Here is a 26,375-nt window from a genome sequence, read left to right on the forward strand (position 1 = left end):
GCAGCTGCTTAGCTGACTGGTGGGGCGTGTAATAGTGAGGAGTAAAATGAAAGAGTCAAATTAGGATATAGACCTATCGATATCGGGGATGCGTCGTCCGATCCTAGCTGACAGTCATCGGTAAATCAAAGAGGAAAACAAGAAGAACCTCACGCTCCTAAGCAGCTACGGATAGCCCTCTTACAGCGCATCAGCACCTATTGTAGAGTTGTGGGATACATAGTCCGGAGCTGCAAGGGCGTGCGAAAGCCCTAAGAACTTGAACGACAGGACTGGAACCAGTGGAAGCAAGCTGCTTGGCGAGCAAAGAACGAGCATCAGCGAAAATGAAAGCCTCTAAACAAGATTGACGTGACGCAATGAAGGGTGCTACAGAGAATAGAGCCACAATTGAGGACCCACAACGGGTCAACTGTGCGCTTTTACAAGTTCACATTAACGTTCAGTGCTATACATGATACTGGACGCGACGTAAAATCTGTTACGCAAAGAGACGGCCCGGAAGCGCAAGCTACACATTTACTCTTCAAGGCAGTCCCTAAGACTCTTTTTTACTAACGGGCGACGGAACTCGAGGGTTAGCAAGGCTGCGGCAGCTAAGCTGCCACCACACTGGAACTCGGTTTTATCAGCATGGTCCATGGTTTTTATGTTGAATCCGCACACCATGACATGACGTACCCGTGTGTATGCCCTGATTGACTCGATGGAGGACGCTCATCCGGCCACAGCTGAGCGCGGTGGAGTTTGGTAGCGTAGAGGCGCTAGGAAGAGGCAGCTCTGCTTTCGTCGAAATGCTCTCTTCATCTGTGTTGAGCGGGGGTGAAGTCGGGGCATTAGCAAGGTGAGGCAGAGTGTTGAAAAGGGAGACTCAGCAGCGCAGTAAGAGACGACTGCTCTCAGCATGTATTTTTCGTCTTATTGGCTCTGCGACTGGTGTGTTAATGGGGCCAGCTGATGAAGAGGAGGCTTGGGCAAGTACCAATGAAGAGTTCACTAATGAGCTGAATAAGGACTAGCTGCGAAGAAAGCCACGGTCTGTGATATGGACAAAGAAGGCCTATGCCGCAGCAAGGGCGCTTATCGGCCGCCCCACAAGTCCTTCCGAACTCGAGCTGCCCTATTATGAGCGTCAGTTTTGTTTGACAACAGATGCTAGTGACGTAGGTGTGGGTGCTATACTCTTTAGTCAGGATACAGGCACAAAATTGCCGCAGGATTTCGGCACCACTTCATTGAAACCGAGCAAGGGTATCCAGTGCAGAAAGAACTCTATGTGGTGTGGTAGAATGTGGGAAATGAGACATTCATCTAGGTGCCCTTCTGCTGTCCATGCCCACCCTCAGTCTTTGACATACTTAACGAAAAGAATGTAGAGTTTTATTTAATCCAGAGTTGTTTTTTGGCTTGGCAGCCTCGTGCAGTACGACTCTACAAAGAATCCTACTGACGGCATCACCAGCTTTGTCATCTACGCGCTCTCGTGACGGGCTCACGGTTCACCGTTGTACAGCGCAACCACTCTTCTTAACGATAATCCCAGATTCGCTCAGAACTTTAGTGTGACTTGTGCTTTCTTACTCATTCATTCTCTAGTATTCCTAAAATTAAGTGGCAAAAACGTCAGGCACCCGCAAGTTGAGAATGACCTGCTGTGCTTCAAACAAATCGGGAATTCGGTTGCTGGCACATTTCGACTCTTTTGATTGCCAGTTGATATAGGCACACAGTCAAGCTCTTTCAAGTGTCAGTGGAATTCAAACTAGGGTGGAAAAACTATATCGGTCCTTCTGGTGGCTGGGGAGGCTTCCCCGGCACAGGAGTTGCCCCTGTTATGCTCAGACGGTCAGCAGATGACCCCGCATATGCTTCTCCTACACAAGCCTTGTACAAAAAGCTTTCAGGTTTCTGGAAAGTTGCAAACCAAGCCAGCTATGGACTGTATTGTTAGGGTATCGGAGGTAAAGGGTCAGAATACTATTCCTGTTGTTTCCGACGGACTCAGCAATTATGGTCTTTCCTCCTTTGCTGCAGCTCTGTCACAGCTCAGGAAGTCGCTCAACTGGTCTCTATTTATTTCTGGCATTTTGGGTTTGATTGTGCATGGGAATCCGAATTTTGTTCGCACGTTTTGATATTCCTCTGTGATCTGCCTAAACGTTGGCCATGGTATGACCCCTGCCAACCATCCTGAGGCATACAGGCAAACACAGCGCACCAACCACCTTCAAAATCTGCAGCACTGCCTTTACTGAATCTAATTTCTTGGCTTGATATTGCTTTCTTTCGAAGAGTTATACAGCAGCGCACTCGCCCACCCGTTGGTATCCCGCATCCCTGACCTACATTGAGGAGCCCCTCTCCGATTCAATCCTAGACCTGGTGGTCCGCAATTAGCAGCCATTTTTAGTGGCGGAGGAATTTAGAGTACAGTTGGCTCGTGAACGCAGATGTATGCGTAGATCAAGCACGAAATTATTGCAAGCCGTAATCGGCCATGCGTTCCGGGATTTGAGATTTGAATCTGGGAGATAAGCAGGCTCTTACAGGTGCACTAGATGTTGAGCAGGCAAAGAAGTTTGCGACAAGGTGCCAGCTACCATTTGTCTTTCTCCAGCGCACCGGGGAATTTTAGTCTGTCGATTTCACTACAAATTGGTGCCACAAACCCAGTAGTTCGGTTTTTTCTAACAAAATCCAAGACTTCCCGAATAACCCGCGGTCTTTGCCGCGTAATCGGGTCAGCCGAATGGAAGTAGACGATCTACAGGAAGACGCGAAGGTATTGAACCCAAGGACGGTAGAACGCCAATGACACACTAGACGAGAGTTTCTAGTGAAGTGGGATAGGCCAGCGCTTGCCTTTATGCGTAAGGAAAGAGGGATTTGGGGCTTTGTTGCTTACAGGAGGCCTGCTGGCTCTTTTGAAGAGACAGTGCTAGTCGCCAGTGACGGTATTTTTTTATTCCTTGTTAAAGTGCTCTTCCCCAGCGCATGTTCTGCCAGAAAAATCCGCCTTCATCTATGGATATTGGTCTATAAACCTTTGAAATGTTTTGTTCAGGTGCCTTTAAGAGACAAGCGAATGAGTGGACACCCATAGCTAGGTTGTCTCTGCATCCTTCCTTATGTCGATTCTGGCGTATGAAGTTGACTATGCTGCATGCACCGGTTGCGATGGCACGCAGACATTGCTTTATGAGAAGCTAAAATTCTGCCAATCTGGTGTACATATTCTTTTCCTTTGCATTTTTAAATTTTCTTGTGTTGTCTATTAGCAGAAGGTTAAAACTTCAGCCCTCCGACGACAGCCAATTACGGCGTGGGCGCGGTCGTGCTGGTTTTGTCCCTGCCGTTTCTGCTATCCAAATTTCCACTGATTTCGCGTTTCTGCTTGCCAGTATAGTAACATCCGGGGTGAATTTTTCGAATGCACGTAGCTGGACAGCATTGGCAGGTTTTGAATTCGGAAGGGATGATTCATTGGGCTAAATTATCCATGAAAACATTCCACCGCGCTAGTCATATTAATATAAGTACTTGAATAGAGTGACTGATGTCGATTTGTGTGCTTGTACATCGTATGTATCAAACATTACTACTAGCTCAAGAGAAGAAGAGGCAGTGCTATGCCCATCTGCATCAGATGTTGCGTGAAACCAGCTGTGAATTCTAGTTTGCAAAGAGGATGCAGCTACGCCAGCCCTAGCCATTACACCCTCCTAATGTAGGGGACTCGGAAGGCTACGAGCACAGAAAATTGGATCATTGTAAATTAGAAACGATCAATAGTTTTGAACAAAGTTTGAATCGAGTCTGGAGCTTAGTGTCTCCCTGCGGGGAACATAGACTTTGAGGTTGCAGCACTCAGCTCTAAAGATCCTCATACATCGAGGAGGAAGAACAAATGGGATGGATACTCTGGGATTCTGTCATTCTTTTTATGTTTCACAGAGCGAATTGGCGCATATCCAAACAGTTTACATACGAATAGATATACATGCGTACGTGCTTGTTTGTACGGATCTTTACCGTTCACGTAGTCCTGCTAAGCAATTAGCACAGCATACGAGCACACAGGCTATCTAGTAAACAAGAAAGGAAATCGCGTTTAAGTGCAGACTAGTGTGGGGGTATACATATAAGTGCAGCGTGTGCCTAAAGCCGACATCAACATCTTAGGTGAAGACAGAGCTACGTTGCGCACAGCAGCAGCCCTGACGCTATTTTCAATCGGAGAAATGGTCCTTGACAGAACCTCAAACTTTATTCTGAGATTATAGCTGGTTGCTCAGAAAATGGTAAGGAAGCGACAGTGTGCAAACCAGCTGCTACTTCAGAGCTGCTGACGGCTGCACGGATCCACAAAAGGTATATGTAAGACACATAAGTGTAGCCCTGCCCACTTCCGCTAATTAGACAGGACCAACCGATTTATAAAAATACTAATTAGCAGGTTGCCTCTTATTTTTAAAACGGGGTCCGGGCGCAAGGAATGGCGAGTCGGCCGTAACCAGGGCGGTCACGTTCGGTGCTGCCCGGAATGAACCACGAGTGTGCGCACAATCGCGGGCTTCTCTGTGCTGACACCAGACTTAGCACTAAAGGGAACCTCATTAAACTGCATCCAATATTTTTACTCTCATGTTTTTGTCCACTGGACTTATCACGAATGAGCCATTCCGTCAGCTAGCTAGGTAAGCGAGCAGGGACGTCTCGGCCGAGTGATTCTTGGACCTGTATTGATAAATACAATCGTTCTGAGGGGTAAATTCCTGATTCATTTGACTTTTATTGTATATGGCTGCCTCTGAAAGCCGTTTTGGCCTAGTTGGTTGCTGTTTCATTTCAATATTGCCTTCAAGTCCTACAGCCCCGACCGTTCCCGTCCGCCTCGATTCGTAATCGCCTCACCTTGCGCCTTGCTCTCAAGCACTAGCACCCAGCTTGTGTCCCTTAGGTCTATTCACTTAATAGGGAGACACCATCTGCTCACATCTCTTCTGCAGATATCCGTTCAACTATCAGATGTGGCTGGGCACATCTAACCACAGAGGTCACGACAGAGGAAACACCTGTTCTCTGCAACCCACCAGCCAGCAGCATTCCAGCTTTAGCTGCATTCCTCGGAATCACGGGGATATACAGCGCCTCATAGCCCCTAAGGCTATTCAAACTCTCAGATCTCGACAAGCAAAGCCAGGCTGCTTACTCAGGTTTTCTGTGCACGTCAATCTGCCCTAAAAGCCGCTTGCTGCTTCCTCTTGAACACCACCTAACACAAAGGCATGGCTTTCCAGATTTCTCTGAAGCAGCTAGCGGACTTTGGGGCGCATCCTCAGACTAGGTCGACGGGGGCTGGTCTGGCTCCCCTAGTGGATCATCTTGTGTCTCTCGTGGAATGTCCTTCCCCCCGCGAGACAGGCTTCGACAGTATTCCCCTCGCGAAGCAAGACATGGAACCTGCATCCAGTGCCACTGAGGAGTCCATCGACCTCTCGTGCCTCCCCGAGGAGTTTGTCGAGGGCCTTCTTTCTGTAGCTGAGGTCAAGCAATACCTCAAAGATGGCAGGCAAGCCCTCACTAAAAGCTGCCCTCTTCCTTGCTTTTAAAGCATACAGGAGTCTTTACGTGGGCACTGCTAAAAACACACTATCGGCACCACACAGTCTCTCTGCTTTCTTGCTAGTTTACACGCTTGCAGGGGCATAGCATACAGCATTACTCCCTCCTGTGCTAAAGGGGCTTGCGTCAATTTCTCCAATTGTTTATGCTGATACACAGATACGATTTGGGAGAGCCAGGAGAGTTGCCGGCAGGCTCTTGCTCAAAGCTGACTCTGTTCGTTGATGTGGACGAAACGATCGTGTACGTCACCCCAATACCTTTGCTGAAGGTTCCGGCGGACAGGACTTTTGCCTTCTCCGAGCCTACACCAGGAGAGGGAGCCTCAAAAGCGTACTCAGCAACTCCTTTGCCTGCAGTCTCATTAGAGGAAGCGGCTGCAGCGGCAGAGAGTTTTGACCCTAACGCGCCACAGGCCATCCTGTACGTCTACCACCGGCCGTTTGTTAAGAGGCTTCTGAGGGAGCTCAGGGATAGTGGAAAGTTCGAGGTCATCGCCTTTACCGCAGCTCTCCCTGAATATGCTAACCCGATCCTTGACACTCTGGAGGAAGAGGAAAGGCTGTTCGATCACCGCCTATACAGGCACCACTGCTGCCGAGCGCCTCGCACCCACAACCCCTGTAAGGAAGCAGCTACAGGCGCTGCAGGGGCCGAGGAGTCCCTGTGGCCGTTTGCTGGAGACATGCATTACTATGTGAAAGACTTGGCGTATGTAGCGGCCAACAGAGACCTGCGCCGCTGCGTCCTGCTGGACAACAGCCCCGTGTCGTTTGCCGCGCAGCTTGAAAACGGTATTTACCTAAGGCCCTTTTGCGGTGACCCTGGAGATGACGAGCTGAAATGTCTCAGCAGCATGCTATTCCAGCTGCACAAACTGGAGGACGTTAGGAGTGGACTAAAGACAGGTCTAATCAATGCAGCGTGGCGCAGCCTTGTCAAACGGGACAACCTCTACGAGCTCGCAGGCATTGCGAGGCCTCCAGCACCAGAGGTAGCCCCGGTAGGGACTCGTGAGCTGTCTGCCTCCAAAATTACCAACAGCAAATTCAGTCAGGGTGGCTCCGATGCAACCAAGACAGGGCCCAGGCGCCCTGAAGAGATCGAGACAGAGCAGGTTACCCTGGATTTCCGCAAGACTACAGACGGGCAAAAGAACGGTTACAGGGTCCCTCTGCCAGAAGTTACGCCACCTCCCCCTATGAGCGAACCCCAGGGTATCCAACAGCGCAACACGCACGCCAAACTAAGGGGAAGTGCATCCACGCTTGCCTCAAAGAACAAGCCGCTACGTGAGGGAAATAAAGAGGCCTTTTCTCGCGGAAATTCTGCGTCCCACGGGGGCCATGATGTGTCACAGCCGCCTGCATCGAACCTCAAGGAAGCACGACGTCATTCAGCGCTCCTTCAGCATCCACCTGCTTCTGCGCGTTCGCAGAGGCTGAGTCGCAATGGGTTCATCTCGTCATCTCGAAGAGGGACACCTCGCACCCCTCGTGAAACAGATCAAACACAGAAGGAGAAGGACGCCGTGCACTATAACGCTTGCTATGAGGCAGGGACGGCCCGGACTGAAGCAGCTGAGGCCGGCTCTCTCGCTATGCGCTGCCGTAGCACCAGAAGCATCCATGGAAACTCCAGGCGGTCTCTTGTATGCGCTGAGGATTCCGTTGGGAAGCACGTTTATGAGGAAGGCCACACTGTCTCGTGTTTAAAACGGCAGGAAAGGGAGGGCACCACATGGTGTACCTGCACAGGCAAAAAGGCCGTGGGCCTCCGAGTGTGTCCCAAGCCTCAGAGGGAAACCCCACGAGGGTGCAGTGGTTCATTGTTAGGCTCAGACTCTACCGTGAGTGTGCGGGCCGGCCCTGGACGAAGGTCCGCCCGAGGACTTACCAGGCACACCAGGAATCGATCAGAGGGTCTATCTGAAGAAAACCGTGGCCACTACCCATCTAATGGCGTACGAAAGCACAATGCCAGAGTGCCACGGCTGCAGCTGCAGGGCCTGGTGTCTACGGAACGAGATACCAGCGGAGATTGGATCTCCGAGGGTGAGTATGCGCAGGAACCTTCAACCCCAGGTAGAAGTCTTCTAACACCGACAGCAAGAAAGGCCCGGCTTGCGAATATTGAGCAGCTGCTGGAGGAATCCGTGAACCACAGCCGGCAGTGCCCGGAGCCGGCATCACAGATTCGGGGCAGATTCAAACAGCCAGCTACGCTCTACGGATGCCCCGACGTGCAGCAACCAGTACTCCTATGCGGCCGCCAGGAAGGTGCTGGCCGCCTAAGTCCAGAGGACAGGTACAGCTCTAGGACTCCAGTCCACCGGCATAAACAATCTCCAGGTGTAGAAGACAAGAAAGACATGCAAACCGACGGGAGGCCCCTGCAGGATCCACATCCTTGGAACAGCTCTCAGTTACAGGGGCACACGCAAATGGGGCACTATCCGCTCTACCCAGCGAAGCCGCCACAGTGCCAGGTGCAGCAGGATCTTCACGTGGCCCCTCATCAGATGCCGTACAGTCAGCAGCCTGCTAACCCGAAAATGGGGTGGCCCTCCACGACTCCAAATCGAGACTGCAGTCCTAGGCCTAGTGCCATTGGATTAAACTCGACTAACGGCCGCTACTCCCAGGGCAGCCTGCACACAATGCAAGCCGCAGATGGCTACGTGAGCCCCGCTGGTCTGCCCCAAATGGGCCTGTACCCCTCAACCCCGAGATTCGTGACGCCAGCGAGGGACTACGCCTCTCTCAGGCAGCAGGTCGCTGGGCAGCCGCCTCCGCTTCGCCAGGTCTCGGGCTCCACTCCCATGGCGTCTTGGAGCGCCAACGGAAGGAGCAGCATACAGCAGCAGCCAAGCACCCCCAGGGTTTTTCCATCGCAAGGGATTCCCACACAGATGACAATGCAGTCCACGGGGACGCGCCATGGTCAGCAGCAACCGCCAAAGCTCTTTGGAGGGAGACGCATACGCTTGGGTGATTTGTTCAAGGGGTGCAGAGAAGCCGATAAGTCCGCACATGGCACTAATCTCCAGCAGGTTCGCCAGGGCCCAGACGCCTGTTTCGACACCCAGCTGAGACCTGCAGTGCTCGTGAGGAGAGAAGGGAGCTCGACAACGCCTCGCTCCGGCGCCCAGGTAAGAATGCCCTCTGCCCCCGCCCCGTCGCGTCCTCTTATTGTGCCACGTACGTCACCTATGCATCAACAGCCACAGGGACCCCAGATGATGCTGCCCGCCAGACCTGCAGCGTTTTTCGGAGCTCCTCCAAAGGCCGAGGGGACTTACTGTCGACGCACCCTTCCCACAACGATACACGAGGGCCTGAATTGTTTCCCCTCTCCCCTTAGTTTCTACCCAGCACAGCCGCAGCATGGGATGCCTCTGGCGCTCAACAATCCCTGGATGGTCAGAGACATTTCACGTGGGAGTCTACAGCCTTCGCTTTCTGCATTACCTCAGTTTTCTTAAAGCCCTGCTTTGCCGTTAGAGCCCTGCCTTCGCCATCGTATGCACACTATCGTGCTCACCAATGGAATTATGTCCCATGCTCATCATTCTATCTCTCCCATTCATGCCCATACACCAGCCCCACTGGCGTCCTCTCCTGCATCCGCGGGAGTCAGACTTCACAGGGCTGCGTGTCATTATACGAAAGGCTCCTCACTACTCAAGACAGTGGCGCATGACACCCAAGTATCGCTGCTGCAGACGAACACCAGCCGTTGCATTGCGCAGGCACTAACAGCCTGTCAGCCAGAAGCCGATGAAGAGCTCAGATCTCCTCAATGTGGGGGCTGCCCTAGTCGGCAAGGCTTAGTCGCTGTTCAGCACTGCTGTACGCTTAGCTTGAAGAGCCGGAGCCATTCGGACAGTGCCATCCAATCGAAAGGGTAGAAAAAGAGTTTGGTGTTTGCCACTTCTCAGTATGGGGCCACCCTTTCCGCATCCAAAATGCCCCATGAACAGACAGCTACACTGCTCTCCCTTTAAAGGGTCGACAATGCAGAGACCGCCTGTCACACAGTGCAGCCAGCAGCTACGCACCCGGAGTGAACCCTCAGGAAGCCTTCGGCTCCTCAGCGGGGCTCATCCCAGGTTGGCCTTGCGCCAGCCGGTAGTCCTCGTAGGTCATCAGCCTGTAAAGGCAGCAGCCAGCATTCGCACGCAGGCATGCAAAAAGAGCTGTAGGAACACCGTTGTTGAGAAACAATTATCTGCAGCAGGACATGCCCTATCCTTTAATGCTACATTGCCGCTCGAAACGCCACCCCCTGAGACTCGGGGGTCGCAGAGGACAGGGAGTGGCACCAGGAGGCCTTGAAAAAGGTCAAAGAGTCAACTGACTCGAATGGCTTAGACGGCATCATTTCGTAGATTGTGCGGAGGCTGCGTGCGTCTGCCTCAGTGCGGGTGACAAGCCAACATGTGGTGCTGTCTACCGGCTGTACGTCAACCCAAACCGGAGACCAGAGTTTCATGATGTTCCACTTCTGCCAACTCGAAGGAAAGTTGCGCATTACCAGTAACCGCGATTGTTGGTGGTACTGCTGCTCCTCGCTGCCCCCTAGATTTATTGACGGCGGCTGCGTCCGTACGAGCCTGAACAAGAGCGCCCCGTGAACCAACCGGCACACTCCGATCCCCAGACCTCTGATACTTCTCAGTCCGGGAGAGTGCTCGTGTAGCTAGGCTGCAACACAGTTTGTTTGGCTACTGCAGCGCAGGGCGAAGACGAACCCCTTAGCGCCTTCTTGCGACATCGCTAGGGGCTACCACGCACGGGGATGACGCACCGGACACGGTTCACGAATTGCGCGAGTATGTCCTGCGCTGCAACGGGGCTCCTGGGTGACCGCGCTCCCTGCGTAAGGCCCACAGCTGGCCTGCAGGTAGCCGCACAGAGGTGCAACAGCGAATCGGCGGGGTCTGCAAGCGTTTTGATCCAAAAGAAACCTGGCTGTCTCGGATACAGAGGCCAAGGCCGTTTTCAGAATCCAGTAAACTGTGAAGACGTAAAATTTTCAGACAACGATCTGAGTCCAGCAAGTGCCGATCCCCAAAACACCCTTAGCTAAGCGTGCCTTGTTTTCCTTCTGCTGTGCCTCAAAATATTGCCCACCTGAAGTGAAGGTCTTCCCAGGACAACCCCCTGTGCTGCAGAACCCTGCAGATTTGCATGAGGAAGACCATGCTCGTCATCATACTATCGTACCCGGCATCGTGAGCCAAGTCGCTGACGGGGTCCTTCTCCACGTCAGTCTCCGCCAGCTCTCCCCTCCCGCGCAAGTCCTCGGCAGCAGACCGTCGACCCTCGGGCCCCTCAAAAACGCGGCCACGGAGGGCGGCTGATGCAGTTGCTGCGGCGAGCGGAGGAGAGGAGCTGCTGTTGACTACCACGGAGGCAAAGGAAGAGTCCAGCCTGAAACCGGTAGTGCACCCCAGTAGAAAACCTTGTTGACTTGCAGACAGACAGTCCCTCCTACGGTCCTTCCTGCGCAGTGGCGGGCAATTCCTTTAGACCGTCTACACGTATGGGTCGCTACGATGGTGTTTACCTCCAGATTGTTCCATCCAACGGCTCCACCTCGAATCGAGGCGTTGGCACAAGGCAGCCCTCCGCCTGGCTGGCCACTGAGGCGCCAACCATCAAGTCGCACAGGCCTGCAGAGACAGCCGTATGACGCAGATCTGACGCCCAGAGTGGAGGGCCCAAGTCTGGGGGAGGCGGCCCGAGGCAGAGCCAAAGCATCAGACTCTCATAAGAGCGCACCCTTGAGGGTGGGCGGTATGCCCAAAGGCGCAAGAGCTTCATGGGTTTCCGCCAGCAGCTTAGTATCGAACGAGCTTGGGAAGAGCTGACTCCATTTCTTCTTAAAGTCCCCGACACCATCAGGCAGATCCCTGCACCGTCACCCCAACTCTCCTGCGCTACGTATCCGGAAGCAGTCACCTGAGATATCCCTGTCCTAAGGACGCCAGTAGAGGAATTCGCGCTACGCAATGGGGTAAAGTTAGCCTAGTTGATTGTGCACTAGGAAAAAAGTCCGCAGCTGTCGATGTTCCGCAAAAGACGCACCCTATGAAGCTTTGATAAAGGTGCAAAAAGTCGTAAAAGCAGCAGTGGCCGACTACAAGAAGCCGCTCCAGCGAAATGGCCTCCAGGAGCTCGCGGGCCCCCCTAGCGGCCTCAACGGCCTTCAGTTCCCCCTGCAACCGCCTCAGCTGCTCTTCAAACACTTGGCTCTCCGTCCTGCCGCAAAAGTAGCAACATACGCATTGCCGGCAGCCGCATGCGATAAACCCGGATTCGTCTGTACACTTTTGTTACCACGAGCTGCGTGGGCGGCATTGCAGTCTATCGAGCCCCTGCAGTCGGTGTTTGCTGTAAGAGTCCCGGCTCACGTGTACACGACAAAGACGCGGTCCTGTCCGCGGGTGCTTGAGCTACTGAAGAGTTGGGGGAATTCCGCGGCGACGAGGGAGTGGAGCAACAAGCGTTGCAGTGGGCTGTCAACTGGCAGCTCCAGCGGCTCCTGAGGGCCCTTGCTAAGCCACGTGCTGATCGATTCCCTCACAGAGGCGGCCAACTGTCGGTCCTCCTCCGTCATGGCATCAAATAAAGCCGCCGCTCCGGGCTCCCCCACAGGAGGTCTGGGAGCAGCTGCAGTTGCCGCAGCACCACAGCGCACGGCATCGTAGACATACGAGACCAAGCAGGTGCTCTCATGAGGACTTCAGCTACATGCAGCAGATCAGGAATCGCAGCAGGCTGAGGCAGCAGAGAGGCAGTGCCGCCACTTACTCGGAGCTTCAGGCGATGCTCTGGCCAGCATACCGCGTAGCTCCTCAATTCGGCGCCGTAAGGTGCTGCTTTCCTCTTCCTCCTCCTGCCGTATAAACGCGTACCATATGTACACAGCAGGTGTACCTAACTGCCCTGGAAGCAGAAAAGGGTCTTCAGGGCTTCTGCGCCCTCAGCTCTCTCAAAAGGCTACAGAGACCCCGACCGCCTCACCCAGAGAATACTGCATACCAAGGCGCAGAATGAACACAGAGGCTTCTTCTATCTGCCTCTGGTAGCCGGGAAAGCTTCTCAGAAGGAGGGAGGAGGCCCACAGGAGAGGGAAGGGAAACAAGGGGCGGCGGATCCACGTGCCTGTCTCCTCGTGTAGGGAACGCCTCGCGAAATCCATTCGTTGAAATCGAAAGCGTTTTGCCGCAGGAAAGTCAAAGTGGAGGTCGTTGCCTGAGCCGTCAGGGTACCACCAGACGGAGGCAGCATGGTGTTAGGCATGAACACAAGCATGGCTTCATTGGACTGCATTGCCATGAAACTTTCGAATTTTTCTCGCTGGGTCTATACAATCATGTTTGCTTCTGTCTATTTTCCCCTTTTTAGGGATTCGCCGCCACTTTTGGCGATTTGAGGGAGGCCTCGGGTAGGTAGACCGACGCACCTGAAAGACACGAGTCTCTCGTGGAAAGATGTAAATGCTCGCGGGTGTGAGGACCCACCGGCTCGCATCCGCTTCTGAAAAGTACACAGCAGATAATAACAGCAAAATAGGCCATGTGGGGGGTTTAAGTATGGGGTTGAGCTCGCCCTACAGCTTTTTCTCTGTGGACGTTGCCATATTCGGTTCCTCCCACGCTGTGGCACGGGGAGTTTCTGGAGTCCTTAGAATTGAAATCCCCCCTTCCCCACGCGCCTGAGACGAACCTGAACGCCGCGCTGCACAGAGACCCAACTGCACCGGCATAAAGCTGCGAGCACCCGCTGCGTGGGCAGCGTAGCAGCGGTCAACGCCCAGGAACTTCTCAGCCCGCGCGTGCAGGCCTGCGTGACAAGCAAAGCAGTGCATTTTCAATCGTCCTACACGCAAAGTCGCAAGTGCGACCAGAAACAGGGCTTAGTGGATGAAACGAGCCTCTCTGAACCCCTGCTGCACGCGTGGAATGGAGGAGACCTGTCAGCTCGAGGTCCAGAGACACGAACTCCGCCTTGCGGAGGACTTCGCGCAACTGCGGCAAATGGTGTTGCCACCGAAGCAGGGAAGTTGTGTGTCCTCCCGTCATTTCGGTCTAGGGGCTCTGGGATGCCGACGGGAGTCTACGCGGAAGAAGATACAAGCAGCTGAGGACCATCACCAGGGAGAGACACGCGCCGCAGAAAGCAGCGCCCTGCTCCCTAGGAGCAGGCGCACAACAGCCTCCCCGAAGTACTCGAGGAGATATCCGACTGTCGAAGCACTAATGCCCGATTCAACAACCGAAGAGAGCGCCCAACAAGGGCTGGCCACCCGGCGCTCAAAGAGACCAAGCACGCAGAATGGCTAGAGTTACGCTGCATGTCATAAAAGCAAAAGCTCAATGGAGCTAAGAGATGACCGACGCATCGAAGTCCCAGTAACCCTGTTAATAGCAATAGAAACTCATGTGCACTGGGCTTGAAGTGCAGGGACCCTAGCAAAATGATGTTGCCGTTATCCACACTTGACTTCCAGTCTGCGTCCGTCGCTCAGGAAATATTACTGCATACCAGCGAAAATCCAGCTGCTCTATCTTTTAGTGCACAGCCGTACGTCGAGGCACCCACAGACCCTACGGGGCTGAGGCCCTCGTCCCGCAAGCAGGCACCACTGTGGGGAGAAGCCTCTCGCTCCATTCCCCTTCATGCTGTGCAGTGTCAGCACTTCACAGCTTTGCGTCTCCACTTTGCTTCCTTTTTTTAATTACACGACAATTAGCAGGTTTGGGGCATGCCTGCGAAGACCACTCTTCTCTCCATCTTTCTCGGTAAGGTGTGCTCTTCTGGTGGTTGCCGCTTCGAGTGCATTAAAGAATGTGGTGCCCTGATCACTTGCGCAAGGCGGTTGCCTTTTGTGATTTCGGGGAAAATGAAGGTACATGCGGATGAGTGGCCAAAAAAGTTCGTCCCATGTCAGCCTTGCGATTTTGATGACTGAGGAACTAGAGTCTATGATGCCGTAGGCGTCTGATTAGCAAGACTCTCTTGGCTGTGTCTGAGTAGCGCAGGCATGTGTATTCTGTTTTTGTGTTGTAATATCTTTTGTTGGCGCTGATCTGATGACTGAGGAACTAGAGTCTATGATGCCGTAGGCGTCTGATTAACACGAGTCTCTTTGTGTCTGAGTGGCGCAGGCGTGTGTATTCTGTTTTTGTGTTGTAATATCTTTTGTTGGCGCTGATCTGATGACTAAGGAACTAGAGTCTATGATGCCGTAGGTGTCTGATGAACAAGATTTTATTGCGTGGTTAAATTGCGTGCCTCTTCTGTGCTTGAACGTGAGATGCTGTTGGCAGGCCAACGCATTCGAAGATAAGCCTGTGGATGAGCCATCATGCGATGGGCGGACATAGTCCGGCGCTGCGGCGACGAGGCTTTGCTGAGTATCGCTATAATCTGATTAGGCTCCATGAGATTTTTAGCGGGCGGGCATCTGGTGGTGCTCCAGTTGCCTTTTTTGTTCGTTTTAGATGGCTAGTGTTTGTGTTTTGCAACATTTGGATATTTGTGTGCACGCAAAGCCGGCTGCTTGGTGAGGCCATCGTATGCCGCTTTCGCTCTACCCGTGTTTGTGCATGGGTATTGCAGCGGAAGTACTGACCATGCAGTGACTAAGCCCTTTTTGAGTCTGTGCAACAACAACGCGCAGCGTCCCTTGCCTGAGGTGCTATCGGTTTCTGTGACTGTACCTCAACTTTGGGCACGTTCACTGAATATTGTGTTTAATGTATAGTGGGCTGTGCCCCTGTACTGGATGTTTGTACTAGGCTACGCAGCCTGCGGTTTCGAGCTGTGGTGGGGTGTGTTGTGTGCGTGTCGTTCTGCAGGAATAACTGGCGCAGTCCCTCTTAAGCTGCATAGTGGTAGAAAAGGTGCCCTGGGGCGCAGTCGAAATTTAGTTGAAGTTGTGCGGGTCATATCTCCAACGTCACCCCGCGTCTCTCTGTACCGTTCCACAAGAATGTGTTGTTGAGTGGCTCGAATTGCCTGCATACCAGTTTGATAGTTTCCTGCGCTGCGACTGCGCCGATCAGCGCCGCTGTTGTCGGAAACTCTGAGCCGCGGTAGCGCACGACCTGCTCAATGATTTCCTTGGCTACGGTCAACTTAGACCCCAGTATCTTTTCAATAGCTTTTACCTCCTCCGTCACAGCGGCGATGTCGCTTGCCAGATCCGCGTCGTACCCGAGCAGCTGGTTGGGAGCTGGTGTGCACGCAGTTTTAGTTGCATCATTAGGCTTTCTCTCAGGCTCCCCTGTAGGATAGGTCACTTCCGGCAGCGTTCCTGGGAACCTGCCTCTCTTGTCGGCGGCAGCCTTGCAGGCCAAAACTGCAATAAACCACGGGATGTGGTGCTGCCCACTCTCGTCAGCATCGGCACCTGCGCAGGGCTCTTGCATGCTTTGGCTCAAGTTCTGTGCAGCTGCTGCCAGCAACTTCTGAGAGGCCGAGCCAAATGTATGTTCGCTCGCTCTTGGGTACCTAAAGCAACCCGCGCAGTTACGCACGCATAGACCATCTCTGTTCAGCGGACGCTGCTGTCCACGATACTGGCCTTGAGCACGCCATAGGCATTGTGTAGTGAGACAGGTGTCATGATGCGTACTTGACACATGCGGTACTTTGCGGATTTGCGTAGACAACTGGATGCTTGGGACGTTACCTGATAACTTTAATGTTTGCCGCATTTTTTAAAAAGCATTGAAGCTCCTCTACCGAGGGGGCAGGGGGTGGCGTAGCTCCATCAGTGTGTTGGCGGAGTTCTTCGTCTACGAGTTTTCGCATTTTCTGTTCGTCTTCCAGCGCCTTCTGTGCGTAAACCCTCTGGAGTGCCACGTAGCTGGAGGTGTCCGCCGTCATGTCCATTGTCAAGCGGCGGACAGGCAGCGCTTTCTCCGACATGAAAAACTTGTGGAGTGCCCTGCAGAGCCCCCAGAAGGTGTTGGATGGAGCTGGAAGACTCGAGGCTGTCATCATTATCTGAAGAGGATTCGCCAAACAATAACCGCAGGGGCCTGCCCTGGGCATCTCTCCTGTACCGCCTAGACTGCGGGATGGTAATGCTCAGAAGCTATGAAACCTTTTCTTTTGTGATGCTGTGGCTCAAGAAGACTGACTGTTCCAAAGCCCACCTGTACAACTTCTTCACTGGGGCGCACGGGTCCTACGGCGCGATAGACGTTTGCCAAGGCTTCCTCAAAGTTTGCCTCATCGTGAGACCTTTGCATCCGGAGAACAGTGTCTTTTATTTTTTGGCGCACATCGCTCTCCACGGGAAAGGTGAATACTTTATCAAGGGTCCCTTCAGCAGCAGCAGTAGCCGCCTCCCTAGGTGTTAGCCCTCGGAGTGAACAGACAGCCTGGCCATCCCATAAAGCAACAGCGATAAAGGAACCCGCGAACAATCTGCTTTCGGCCATTCAATCTTCGACTGACACTCACCCGTCGTGGCCCCATACGGGCGGGTAAACGCGGATTTAAGCTGATGGGAGTTGCTAGCGGAGGGGAGCTACTTGCCTTGATCAAAATGACGATGAACGGCACGTGACAGTGCTCACTGTCTGCCATGCTGTCCAGGTCGAACGATGAGGCAAACTCCAGGAGCTGTGCGAATGGATTTGCAATGCGAAGGTCCACAGGGGAGCTCTCTGGCTTCGTGTCCACCAGGCAGTACTCTCCTGCCCACAGTCTGACCCAACCGAAAAACCCCAGAGAGCCAATAAAAACCACTGGCACCTGGCGACGCGCATGCCCTCTCCCCTCACGGACGTCTGGAGGGGCGGCACTCAGAGAGAGCTCAGTTGTGCACTCCTCAGCGAAAGGCAGAGACGCGGGGCTTTCCTGACTGCAGATCCGCAAGAGCTCTTCTTCAGCTTCTGCCGACATCAGGGAGGAAACCACCACATCAAATGCACAAATCGGAGGGGGGCGCGCCATCTCAAGTCCATTTGATCCATCAGGAAAAGAAAACACTGGCGGTAGAGGGAAACTCTCGCTGGAGGCGCACGCCTTCAACCGGGCATGATGCAGCAAGTATTCGTAGGCGCTGAGACCCCAAGCTTCTCCGCGTACTGCAGGATTCAGTTCAACCGCCCGCTTGGCGATGGCGCGGCACCTCAAGTCGCCAATGTCCTCGGGAGACAAAAAGAAGTTTTCATTCACGTCCGAAAGCACAACCCTGGAGTCGTCAACCACCACGAACTGCCCAATACCAGGCAGAACCAGGTTGCGCAGTGCCTCTGTCGCCGTTGTGCCAGATCCCAGGATCAAAATGTTGGCATTCCGTAAACGCAATTGCCCCCCATCCCCCCAAATACGAAGTTGTCTGTCATAGCGCTCTGAGGAAGACTGAGCGTCGGCTACCTTGGCATGCCTCATCGAGACACATGGCAGATGCGCCCTCCAGAATCCTGTAATGAGGTCTAAATCTTCCTCAAAGAGGCTCAGGTCATAATAGAGATAGCAAGCACTTTGTTTGAGTCCCGTCGATGATGGCTCGCAACTTGTGGGGGGCCAGGAAATTCAAGGGCAGCTCACAAAAATTATGCACCTCTGCAGAAGGGCAGCAAATCAACGAATCAGGCACACGTTTTGTACAAAAACACCCCATTACTTGTCTATAATTCATTGGAACTATGCAATTCGCTGGTACCTATGCATGCAATAGCCTACAGGCCCAAAAGGCGCGCACCCGCCGCGGAAGCAACAGGTCACGCAGAATGGTGCCTCTACAACAGTTTGTTATTTACTAATAAAGTCTCTAGGTGAGAAGTGATACTGCTATGTCATTTCGCACAGCTGCCCTACACATTCTAATTGAGGGTGTCCGTGTCCACCGGTAATGCCGAATGTGTTCCGTGAGAGGTGCAATTACGGATTATATATCGGGCAGTTTGTTTTCAGACTCGGCGCATTTTAGCCATAGCTTGCGGCAGTGTATCCTAGAAAATCCTACGGAATAAGCTAGCAATGCGGTTCCTTGGTTTTCGTGCATGAGGGACGCCCCGGCTTTTGACGGGCAAATCTCACTGTTGCAGTGGGTCAATCGGCCCTAGTCGTGTTATTACGGCCATCTGTGCATGCTGGCCTGTGTGCTGCTTCATTTTGAGCAGTCCAAAAGCACGGCCACTAGTTTTGGTGCAGTGTCTCTCCAGCGAAGGTGGCGTTTCTCTCAGTTGTCCCGCAGTCAGACACCGACTCCGCTACTCTTCTGCATCTGCGGAGCACTGCCCGATGCTGCCCTCAAACCAGCGTCACAGTTGTGCAATTCAGCAGCTTCAAGATATCACGGGTTGCACCAAAAAGGCAGCCACTGAGTTGCTGCGGCAAAACAACTTTAACCTTGAAAGAACCATCGACAGTTTCTACAGCTTATCGGCCGAAAGGAGGCGAATTGTTCTAGGGCATGGCACGGAGGTCGGGCGTGTGGAGGGGCCTTCAAGAGTCGATGAGAAGAAAATCGCCGAGTTTTTTGATGCATACGCAGTCGCTGACCCAACAGGAAGTCCATCGCTGAAGGCAATAAAGGAAGGAGGACTGGAGCGGCTTTCTGACCACTTGGATGTTGGCCTAGACGATGTGTTTTTCTTAGTGTTCGCATTCCATTGCGGGTGCCGGACTCAAGGGGTCATTACAAGAGACGACTTTTTTCGGGGGCTTAAATCCCTGGGCTTGGACACGCTCACGGCACTGAAGGACAGCGTACAGACCCTTCGCAAGGCACTCTTCGACGATCTTGGGCTCTTGAGAAAAGTTTATAGCTACGCGTTTACATATTCTTTGGAACCAATGCAGAAACAGCTTCCGACGGAACTGGCCATCGCGTACTGGAGGCTCCTCATTGAACCCCTGAATTGGTGTTTGTTCAGCCACTTTTTGCAGTACATTGAATGCATTTCCAACTTGTCTAGCGTCACGAAGGACGCGTGGCTAATGGTCCTGGAATTCGCTCTGACTTCCCAAGCACCAGCAGGGATCGAGGCAACAGCCGAAGACAACATAGATCGGGCTTTGCAGGAGTACGAGGACGATGGCGCATGGCCGCTGGTCATCGACAACTTTGTTGACTGGATGCGAGAGGAGAGAGGAAATGCCAGGCAGCACTGAAAACGAAATAAAAGACCCTAAGGTGGTGTCGCCGTGTTTTCTCGCTGCCAAACTGGACGTGAACTTTTGAGCAAGGAAAAGGGGGTGATAGCAGTGGTCGAGGGTTTTATTCGCTCTATATGGCCACCAGCAGCTCTAGTGTAAGCTCGGCTGCTTCAGAGCTCTTTGGGTATGCACACGCAATTATTTTGCTGTGCCTCCGCGGGAACGAATCTCTTCGGCTCACCCAAACAGCTAACGTGCCAAATTGACACAACCGCGGCGATGCCGGAAAATCGAGCCTGCGGCTTTCATTGAGTTGCTTGGAGAAAGAGCGTTGTAGCGTTCAGAATTTCTCTATGAACCCTTAACCGTAAGTAAGAATACTTGCGGGTGCATTCTCTCCATGTGCGTTGCTGCTTTCGGCTCCCACGCTACCCACATTAGACGCTGTGTATCGATATTTTTTTGGCACATCTTGTAGATCTTGGGAGTGATGAGTGCGTTGGCATCATCATTGCCACCATGCGTCTAATTGCAGCAGGCAGGTAGAGAGGGTGGAAGAGCTGACAACCAAGATAGTCTTTAGTGGCAAGCAGCCTAATCAAAACTGCCTCACTGTAACACACAGCGTACCGTCAACCGGATTGTGGAATGTCAGAATCCCCAAGTTGTACGTGAACGCTGCCAGAGTCGTCCAGAGGTCCGTTCTTCTGCTCTACGGGCAGCACTTCTGCCAGAAGGGGTTTGCGGTACAGTGCTATTTGCTGGTCCAAGAATTTTGAACAGCGCAAATAAAGAGGCTCAATAATTCCCTACCATGGCGATTTCGTTGCTCTCTCCAACACCTGAAAGCGCGATAAAAAGGACTTTTAATGCATTTCGATTGGCACGCGCTTACATGGCCACTCGATGGAGCACTCCGACATTTTTAGTTGCTTTTGCTTATCGGACATATTCAGAAATGTCATTCGCCGAGAGCCTACGACCTAATGTGTGGTTTCTAAGGTAGAACACGGTGCAGGAAAGCTGCTTACAGTTCCCTGTGTAACTTGATGGCGCTTGACACCACTGGCCATTTCCCGAGTCCACCCAGCCCAGCGGGCACACGAACGAAAAATCGAGTTCGCACGAGCCCCTATCTTTTGCAAGCGCGTAAATTGCGCAGTCGCGGCAGCAACAGGGCGTTGGATTGCTTACCGCGAAATGGGAAGTCCACATTACAGAGAGTTGCGTAAGCTTGCCGATCATCCGGTCTGCGGCCGACGAAGGAAACGATTTTGGGGCAGTTTTCTGTGAATGTGTACGAAGGAGGAGCTCTGCATGAACCGTCTTCGAGCAGCTCCCATCCCAGAGGGCAAGGCACTGAGAAATCCCGTTCCCTTTCAAGCGTGCTGTTTCTACAAATCCACGACACTCCACACCGCTTCTCAAACATCCTCTTCATGTGAGCTTTCCCTTGGTAAGCTGCTAGATCCACCGTTGCAGGACACGGCCCTTGATATGTATTGGGCGCTCTGCACACCCCAGATTCGGCTTCAGACCACAAAGCCGGGCACTTCGCGTCGTAATCCTTCACGCACTTTGTCTTCTTGCATGGCCAGCGAACTCCACACGTTTTTTCCCATTTAGCTTTAGCTGTGCTGTCGGCAGAAGCTGTGATTTTTTCATCGCACTGCAGCGCAGAATCAGCGGTAGTGCATTCTGCATTGTTTCCTGCATGCCATCCGAGTGGGCATGGCTGCGAATAGTCAGTTCCCGATGGGCAGTTGTCGGGCATACAAGGATATTTGGCCTTGCACGCCCAGGACCAGGATGCTTTTGCCGAGTCGCTGAGCAGATACAGCTCAGGCTGGTGCTTGTCGCAAGGCCCCTTGTAACCATCAGAGGCAACGCAATCCGTTGCTTGCTGGACGAAGCCTTCCGGGCATTGGACCGAATAATCACGGACGCAGTCCCGCGGTAATTGCTAGCATAATCATAAATCGACTGGCAGACCTCAACACTATTATTATTTCATTCCTTACAGGCGTCATCGCCTGAAAGTAAAGGCACATTTGGCTACGGTGGTCCTGGCCAATGGTTTAGAAAGCAACAAACCTTTTCGAGCTCGTGGATCTCGCTAACTGTGAGAGGTGAACTCTCGGTTTTCTGCAGCATCAGCACCCATTGCAGGTGATTCTGCAGCACAAGCGGACAAAGATCTTGCCATACTTGCTGGATATCGTGGAGCACTTCGTTTTGAAATTGTGTCGATTCTCGAACACCTTGATCATTTTCGCTCGGGGGTTGCACATCTTGGCTTGTCGCCTTGCGGTATTGTTTTTCTGATTACAGGGCATATCAAATTTACAGTGATTTGTAGTTGAACAACAGAAACGCACCGAACGCGGGTTGCACATCTTGGCTTGTCGACTTTCGGTATAGTTTCTCTGATTACAGGGCATATCAAGTTCACATTGTGATTTGTAGTTGAACAACAGAAACGCACCGAATATGTACCAAAAATTAAGCACAGAAAATATTGCTGATGCTTTTTCAATAATATCCGTGAGAAAGTTGCCCTTAGAGCGCGCTTTTTCCTCCTTTTCCTTATCCGGTTGTTCCACATGGGGTGTGCTTTCAAGTGTCTCCTCAATATCTTCTTTCGCTTGTTGAACCTCCTGCATTAGTTTTTCCTGCACTTCTGAAGCTTCTGAAGCTTCTGGAGCAGTTCTAGTGTACAATTTCTGTGGGATGAAATTATGATCAATATGTTCCTGTACTGGTGGCACGAAAGCAAATGGTGGGCGATTATTCGTGTTTCGGACATTATGTGCAAGGCTGGTAGCCCAATTGCACGCTATGAACAGGAACAAAGTGTAAACCGGCATTGAATCACTTCTAGGTCAACTATTAAACAATTGCCTCATTGAATATTGTCAACCCTATGAGTGGGTAGTCTAGTGTACATGCAGACTGTTATAGCATGCATACATGCATACTGCATCTTGAATTTGAAAACGAATGTTTCTTTTGTTAAAATCAGTTTCCTTGGGTTTTGCATGTTTCGGTAATCATTCCTTAGTTTTTGGCGCATCGGAGGTGAAATTGCAAACTCCTCACCACCGACCGTCATACGTATTGGACCCATTAGGAACTACCTCTTGATATATCTAGCCTTCGGTATACGGTCTTGAAAGCGAACCCTGTTTCACCGGACTGTGAAACAAATGGAAAGAGCTGATCTGTCTGCAAGCGATCGTCCCTCTTCTCCAGCAACCCGCTAGGGCAGAAGCAGTAGGATAGCCCGCTTTCAGTGGTTTCGCCGCATGTAAAAGCACGGCTACCTTACCGTCCATCGGGTATTAATGTATCGATGCAACTCGGAGAATATATTGGCTGAAGCTCTAATCTTCGAAAGACATACGCCTCTGATGGTCAACACTATCCGGCGCTGTTAAAAAGTACAATAGCGGGCTGCAAATAAGCGCACAAAGTAGCCCCAGACCAAATTGTCTCCTAGGACGGTGTACTATGGAGTGAAGGGCTTATCTTCTACATGGTGGCGTTGCGTGCCTGACTCACATGATTTTATCGCTTCGAGGAGTTGCAATTCCTAGCATAGAGCACATTGCAGCTCTTGTAAGGCGGTCACTCCCTCGCATTTCAGCCTCAGACATGAAGACAGAGAGGGTATGGTTATAGTGGCTGAAACTTAGGTATTCGCATATTAGCTCGTTGATGAGGCGTGCTTCTGGTGGTACCACAACGCTCGCTGGCGACTGCAGTTGGCATGGATGCGGGCGCAAACACAGTTGCAAAAGTGGCTTTTCAGTATTAACTCTACATATTGCCTGATCTAAAGATTGTGAGATACTCATTGTTCTGGTACCTACCTTCTCTTCCAGAGCACTGAAGAGTTCAGCCTGTAGCCGGGCGCGCAGTGACCCAATGACACCACGGGACTCTAGAGCCTGACTAGCGGCACTTAACAAACATCTCATGCTTTCTTTCTCCATGTTTGTGCACGACATGCTCGGTTAATTACTTCGCAACAGCAGCGTGTAAGGAGTCGTTAGGAAAGCTTTGTAGTAAATGCTGCGGGAGGTAAAGCAGAAGCGACTTCCTCCTCGACACTAACACCCCCATACATGCAGCTCTCTCTAATGAAAGACGTGGAACGAAACGGCCCATACACTGCAGCGGAGACGCCTAGCTTGGCACTTGCAGTTCTTGCAGGGCTTCGAGACAAGTATACAAGGTGTCTGAAGGTTTTGACGAGCTCTCTGGTGCAATTTGAATGTGTCGGCCAGCAAAGTCTTAGAAAACGTAGCATCATTTAAGGGGAATGCGGTAAATGCCCTGGATTGCAGAGTAACACCCCTCTACTGCTGGTCTGCCGAACACAGATGCCACGTGAGGCGAAACGGTCGTTAAGGTGCAACGACGCTTGAAACCAAGTCCTGTATGAATATAATTTCTCAGATGATAATTATGAATTTTAAATACAAATAGTTGAGTGGCAGATCGAGGTATTATCCTAGCGGATCTTTTGAGTTGGGTAGGCTATGTTCAGGGCGAGACGACAGTGCGTGAGGAGAGTTGCCCTTTGTTGGCTCCTGAGTCCTGGCACACTTTTGTACTGAGCCATATCTGGCTTTATCAATGCTTGCTGACTGGCTTAAACATTTTGTGAAGCATTTTCTCTTTTATCCAATCCTTTGACGAACGCTAGTAGCTCCACCGTATTCTGCCTGCTGGATTTAGGGGGCAATAGTGTGCAGGGTGTTTGGAATATCTGGATCTCCTCATAGTTAGGTTTGGTTGATCCTTCACCTTATTTCAACTGCGAGCATTTGTGACGTTACGTTGCCCTACGTTACAGTGGAGATTAACCTCGCCTCTATAGGTGAGGCTTCTGGGAGGAAAAGCCACTTCAAGATCCACCATTACAAGCCCTCACCAAGGATTTGCACAGAAGAGTGCTGCAACTCCCTGAGAGCGCCATTTGCGCTACTTTTTGCAAACACGGTAGCTGGCGTGTCGTGGAAGGCATCGCCCCTCCCCCGAAAGCGTGGAGTCAAATGCTTCCTTATGCATCATACAAGGAATTTTAGTGGCATGCTAAACTCTCTCAGTACATCCAGGTGGGCCAATCTTTATGGTGGTCTGTCTGTTTCGCACGCCGCCACCCACACCCAACAACTGCAGTATGTTCTGTAGTGGCATATTATGCTGACATTGTGAATGGTTCATTTTTGGGCCCAGATGAGCAGCTTGATTCACTGAGAAGTATTTTCAGTGCTCCACATGAATAGTTTGTGTAACGGCACATTGTTTTAAGAGCATGATATTGTGGACATACTCCATCTTGTGTGCCCCAGTGCCACGATGAGGGCAACAACATTGGCTGCATAAAATTTATGTGTATACATGGCGAATCGGTTGCTCTTGTGGGTCATGTCCCCAGGGATTCCAAAAGTCTGGAAGCAGAACCTGCTTCAGGGTCAATAAGCGTGGCAATTCAAGTTGAAGGTAAACTCACCAAAGCGCTCGGCTGAGTAAAGGAATAGCATGAGTGAGGTTGACTGTCGGATCATGTCGCTTCAATTGAGCTGACAAGGGGCAACTAAAAAAGTCGGTATTGGCAATCACCGAACAAGGGCGGTTTTAAAAAAATGCACCTGTGTTCAGATGAAGAGGATGCTGTACTTCATGTGGGGAATCTTGACCGGCGGGTGACGGAAAGCCAGCTGCACAGTGCCTTACAAGGAGTGGTGAAGACTCTACGCGTCACCATACCCAAGGGCAGCGATTCGATGTCTGCCGGCTACGCGATTGTACAATTCGCATCTGCAAGGGCAGCAAAAGAAGCAATTGCAACTTGTGCCAAGCTCCAATTGTGTGGCAGGAGAACCATTATGTGGGTTAAAAGCAGTGTCCTCTGCCGTGAGTCTACCATATTCCTGTATCATATACGATAATGAGCAGTAACACAGGAGCAGTAGGCTACGCCAGTAACGCCAAACTAAATGCAAGATCGAAACATGTGCATTTGCTTGTGTACTCACTCACAGCCCAAGCCGCTTACTTAAGCGGCAGCGATACGCTGCTGTTCGATAACTTGACGTTCTCAACTACGGAGGCCATGCTGTACAAGCTTGTTTCGCGTGTTGGAACAGTACAGTCGATTCGCGTAGTGCGGGACGAGGAAACTAGCAAATCATTGGGCTACGCATATGTCCAAATGTCGTCACCTCAAGAAGCTGCCCGAACCTTGAATATTTTCAGGGACTCTGTTATCGATTCCCAACGCTGCAGAGTGTGTAGCTGCTTTTATCCCTTTAACTTTATATAATATTTTGTTACTTGCACTACCAAAATCGCTAGGGAAAATTGGTACTTGACAAGCACTTGCAGCAGCAAAGAATAATACTGCAGAGACCCACTGTATGAACGCTTCCTGTAGTACCCACTCTGTCGCCTTAACTCTAACAAAGCAGTGGCACAACAAGCACTTATTTGTTGGAGGATATGTAGCTACACAGGCGGGGTGGAGTCACGACGCTTGCCACCAGAGCCGTTGTACGTGTGTAAAAGTGCACAGTGAGCCGTAAGACCAGACCGGGCCTAGCTGTC

At 51.9% G+C, this 26,375-nt stretch overlaps 6 protein-coding genes across 6 annotated transcripts; 3 read left to right on the forward strand and 3 right to left on the reverse strand.

The window, feature by feature from the left end:
• The first annotated feature begins 5,456 nt into the window (after nt 1–5,456).
• LOC34618695 lies at nt 5,457–8,619 on the forward strand. The gene is made up of 3 exons (XM_026337552.1): nt 5,457–5,572; nt 5,743–8,305; nt 8,392–8,619. The coding sequence occupies exons 1-3, from the start codon at nt 5,457–5,459 to the stop codon at nt 8,617–8,619; spliced, it is 2,907 nt and encodes a 968-aa protein (XP_026193337.1).
• A 1,266-nt stretch (nt 8,620–9,885) lies between these two features.
• On the reverse strand, nt 9,886–13,717 carry LOC34618696 (poly(A)-specific ribonuclease PARN). Its single transcript, XM_026337553.1, has 11 exons — nt 13,609–13,717; nt 13,362–13,478; nt 13,099–13,172; nt 12,798–12,887; nt 12,429–12,528; nt 12,044–12,269; nt 11,718–11,891; nt 11,412–11,542; nt 10,761–11,031; nt 10,435–10,602; nt 9,886–10,240 (listed from the first exon to the last, which is right to left on the reverse strand). The coding sequence occupies exons 1-11, from the start codon at nt 13,715–13,717 to the stop codon at nt 9,886–9,888; spliced, it is 1,815 nt and encodes a 604-aa protein (XP_026193338.1).
• Nucleotides 13,718–15,583: 1,866 nt separating this feature from the next.
• Nucleotides 15,584–18,047, reverse strand: LOC34618697 (NEDD8-activating enzyme E1 regulatory subunit). Its single transcript, XM_026337554.1, has 4 exons — nt 17,187–18,047; nt 16,802–17,029; nt 16,333–16,649; nt 15,584–16,151 (listed from the first exon to the last, which is right to left on the reverse strand). The coding sequence occupies exons 1-4, from the start codon at nt 18,045–18,047 to the stop codon at nt 15,584–15,586; spliced, it is 1,974 nt and encodes a 657-aa protein (XP_026193339.1).
• Nucleotides 18,048–18,902: 855 nt separating this feature from the next.
• LOC34618698 (DCN1-like protein 5) lies at nt 18,903–19,775 on the forward strand. The gene has a single exon (XM_022732016.1). It carries the CDS (start codon nt 18,903–18,905, stop codon nt 19,773–19,775), a length of 873 nt encoding a protein of 290 aa, XP_022586807.1.
• Nucleotides 19,776–20,558: 783 nt separating this feature from the next.
• Nucleotides 20,559–22,627, reverse strand: LOC34618699. The gene is made up of 4 exons (XM_026337556.1): nt 22,037–22,627; nt 20,955–21,723; nt 20,792–20,896; nt 20,559–20,602 (listed from the first exon to the last, which is right to left on the reverse strand). The coding sequence occupies exons 1-4, from the start codon at nt 22,625–22,627 to the stop codon at nt 20,559–20,561; spliced, it is 1,509 nt and encodes a 502-aa protein (XP_026193341.1).
• A 2,532-nt stretch (nt 22,628–25,159) lies between these two features.
• LOC113147334 (nucleolin-like) lies at nt 25,160–26,353 on the forward strand. The gene is made up of 4 exons (XM_026337557.1): nt 25,160–25,271; nt 25,431–25,685; nt 25,739–26,053; nt 26,157–26,353. The coding sequence occupies exons 1-4, from the start codon at nt 25,160–25,162 to the stop codon at nt 26,351–26,353; spliced, it is 879 nt and encodes a 292-aa protein (XP_026193342.1).
• Nucleotides 26,354–26,375: the final 22 nt, after the last annotated feature.

This window comes from Cyclospora cayetanensis, unplaced genomic scaffold (assembly GCF_002999335.1).
Source record: "Cyclospora cayetanensis isolate NF1_C8 unplaced genomic scaffold, CcayRef3 CcayRef3_contig_19, whole genome shotgun sequence".
NCBI lineage: Eukaryota > Apicomplexa > Conoidasida > Eucoccidiorida > Eimeriidae > Cyclospora > Cyclospora cayetanensis.

Coding starts and splice junctions, on each gene's coding strand:
- LOC34618695 (XM_026337552.1), top strand. CDS start 5,457: ATGGAACCTGCATCCAGTGCCACTGAGGAGTCCATCGACCTCTCGTGC. Junction 5,573..5,742: donor CAATACCTCAAAGATGGCAG/GCAAGCCCTCAC, acceptor CCTGTGCTAAAG/GGGCTTGCGTCAATTTCTCC. Junction 8,306..8,391: donor TGCAAGCCGCAGATGGCTAC/GTGAGCCCCGCT, acceptor CGCCTCTCTCAG/GCAGCAGGTCGCTGGGCAGC.
- LOC34618696 (XM_026337553.1), bottom strand. CDS start 13,717: ATGACGGGAGGACACACAACTTCCCTGCTTCGGTGGCAACACCATTTG. Junction 13,479..13,608: donor TCTGGACCTCGAGCTGACAG/GTCTCCTCCATT, acceptor CTTGTCACGCAG/GCCTGCACGCGCGGGCTGAG. Junction 11,032..11,411: donor CATACCGCCCACCCTCAAGG/GTGCGCTCTTAT, acceptor CCTCCGTGGTAG/TCAACAGCAGCTCCTCTCCT.
- LOC34618697 (XM_026337554.1), bottom strand. CDS start 18,047: ATGAGGCATGCCAAGGTAGCCGACGCTCAGTCTTCCTCAGAGCGCTAT. Junction 16,650..16,801: donor CCAGTGAAGAAGTTGTACAG/GTGGGCTTTGGA, acceptor AATCCTCTTCAG/ATAATGATGACAGCCTCGAG. Junction 16,152..16,332: donor GCAAACATTAAAGTTATCAG/GTAACGTCCCAA, acceptor GGGTTGCTTTAG/GTACCCAAGAGCGAGCGAAC.
- LOC34618698 (XM_022732016.1), top strand. CDS start 18,903: ATGCTGCCCTCAAACCAGCGTCACAGTTGTGCAATTCAGCAGCTTCAA.
- LOC34618699 (XM_026337556.1), bottom strand. CDS start 22,627: ATGCCGGTTTACACTTTGTTCCTGTTCATAGCGTGCAATTGGGCTACC. Junction 21,724..22,036: donor CCAAGATGTGCAACCCCCGA/GCGAAAATGATC, acceptor TGATTATGCTAG/CAATTACCGCGGGACTGCGT. Junction 20,603..20,791: donor ATCAAGTTACACAGGGAACT/GTAAGCAGCTTT, acceptor TCGCGCTTTCAG/GTGTTGGAGAGAGCAACGAA.
- LOC113147334 (XM_026337557.1), top strand. CDS start 25,160: ATGTGTATACATGGCGAATCGGTTGCTCTTGTGGGTCATGTCCCCAGG. Junction 25,272..25,430: donor CGTGGCAATTCAAGTTGAAG/GTAAACTCACCA, acceptor ACCTGTGTTCAG/ATGAAGAGGATGCTGTACTT. Junction 25,686..25,738: donor TAAAAGCAGTGTCCTCTGCC/GTGAGTCTACCA, acceptor GTAACACAGGAG/CAGTAGGCTACGCCAGTAAC.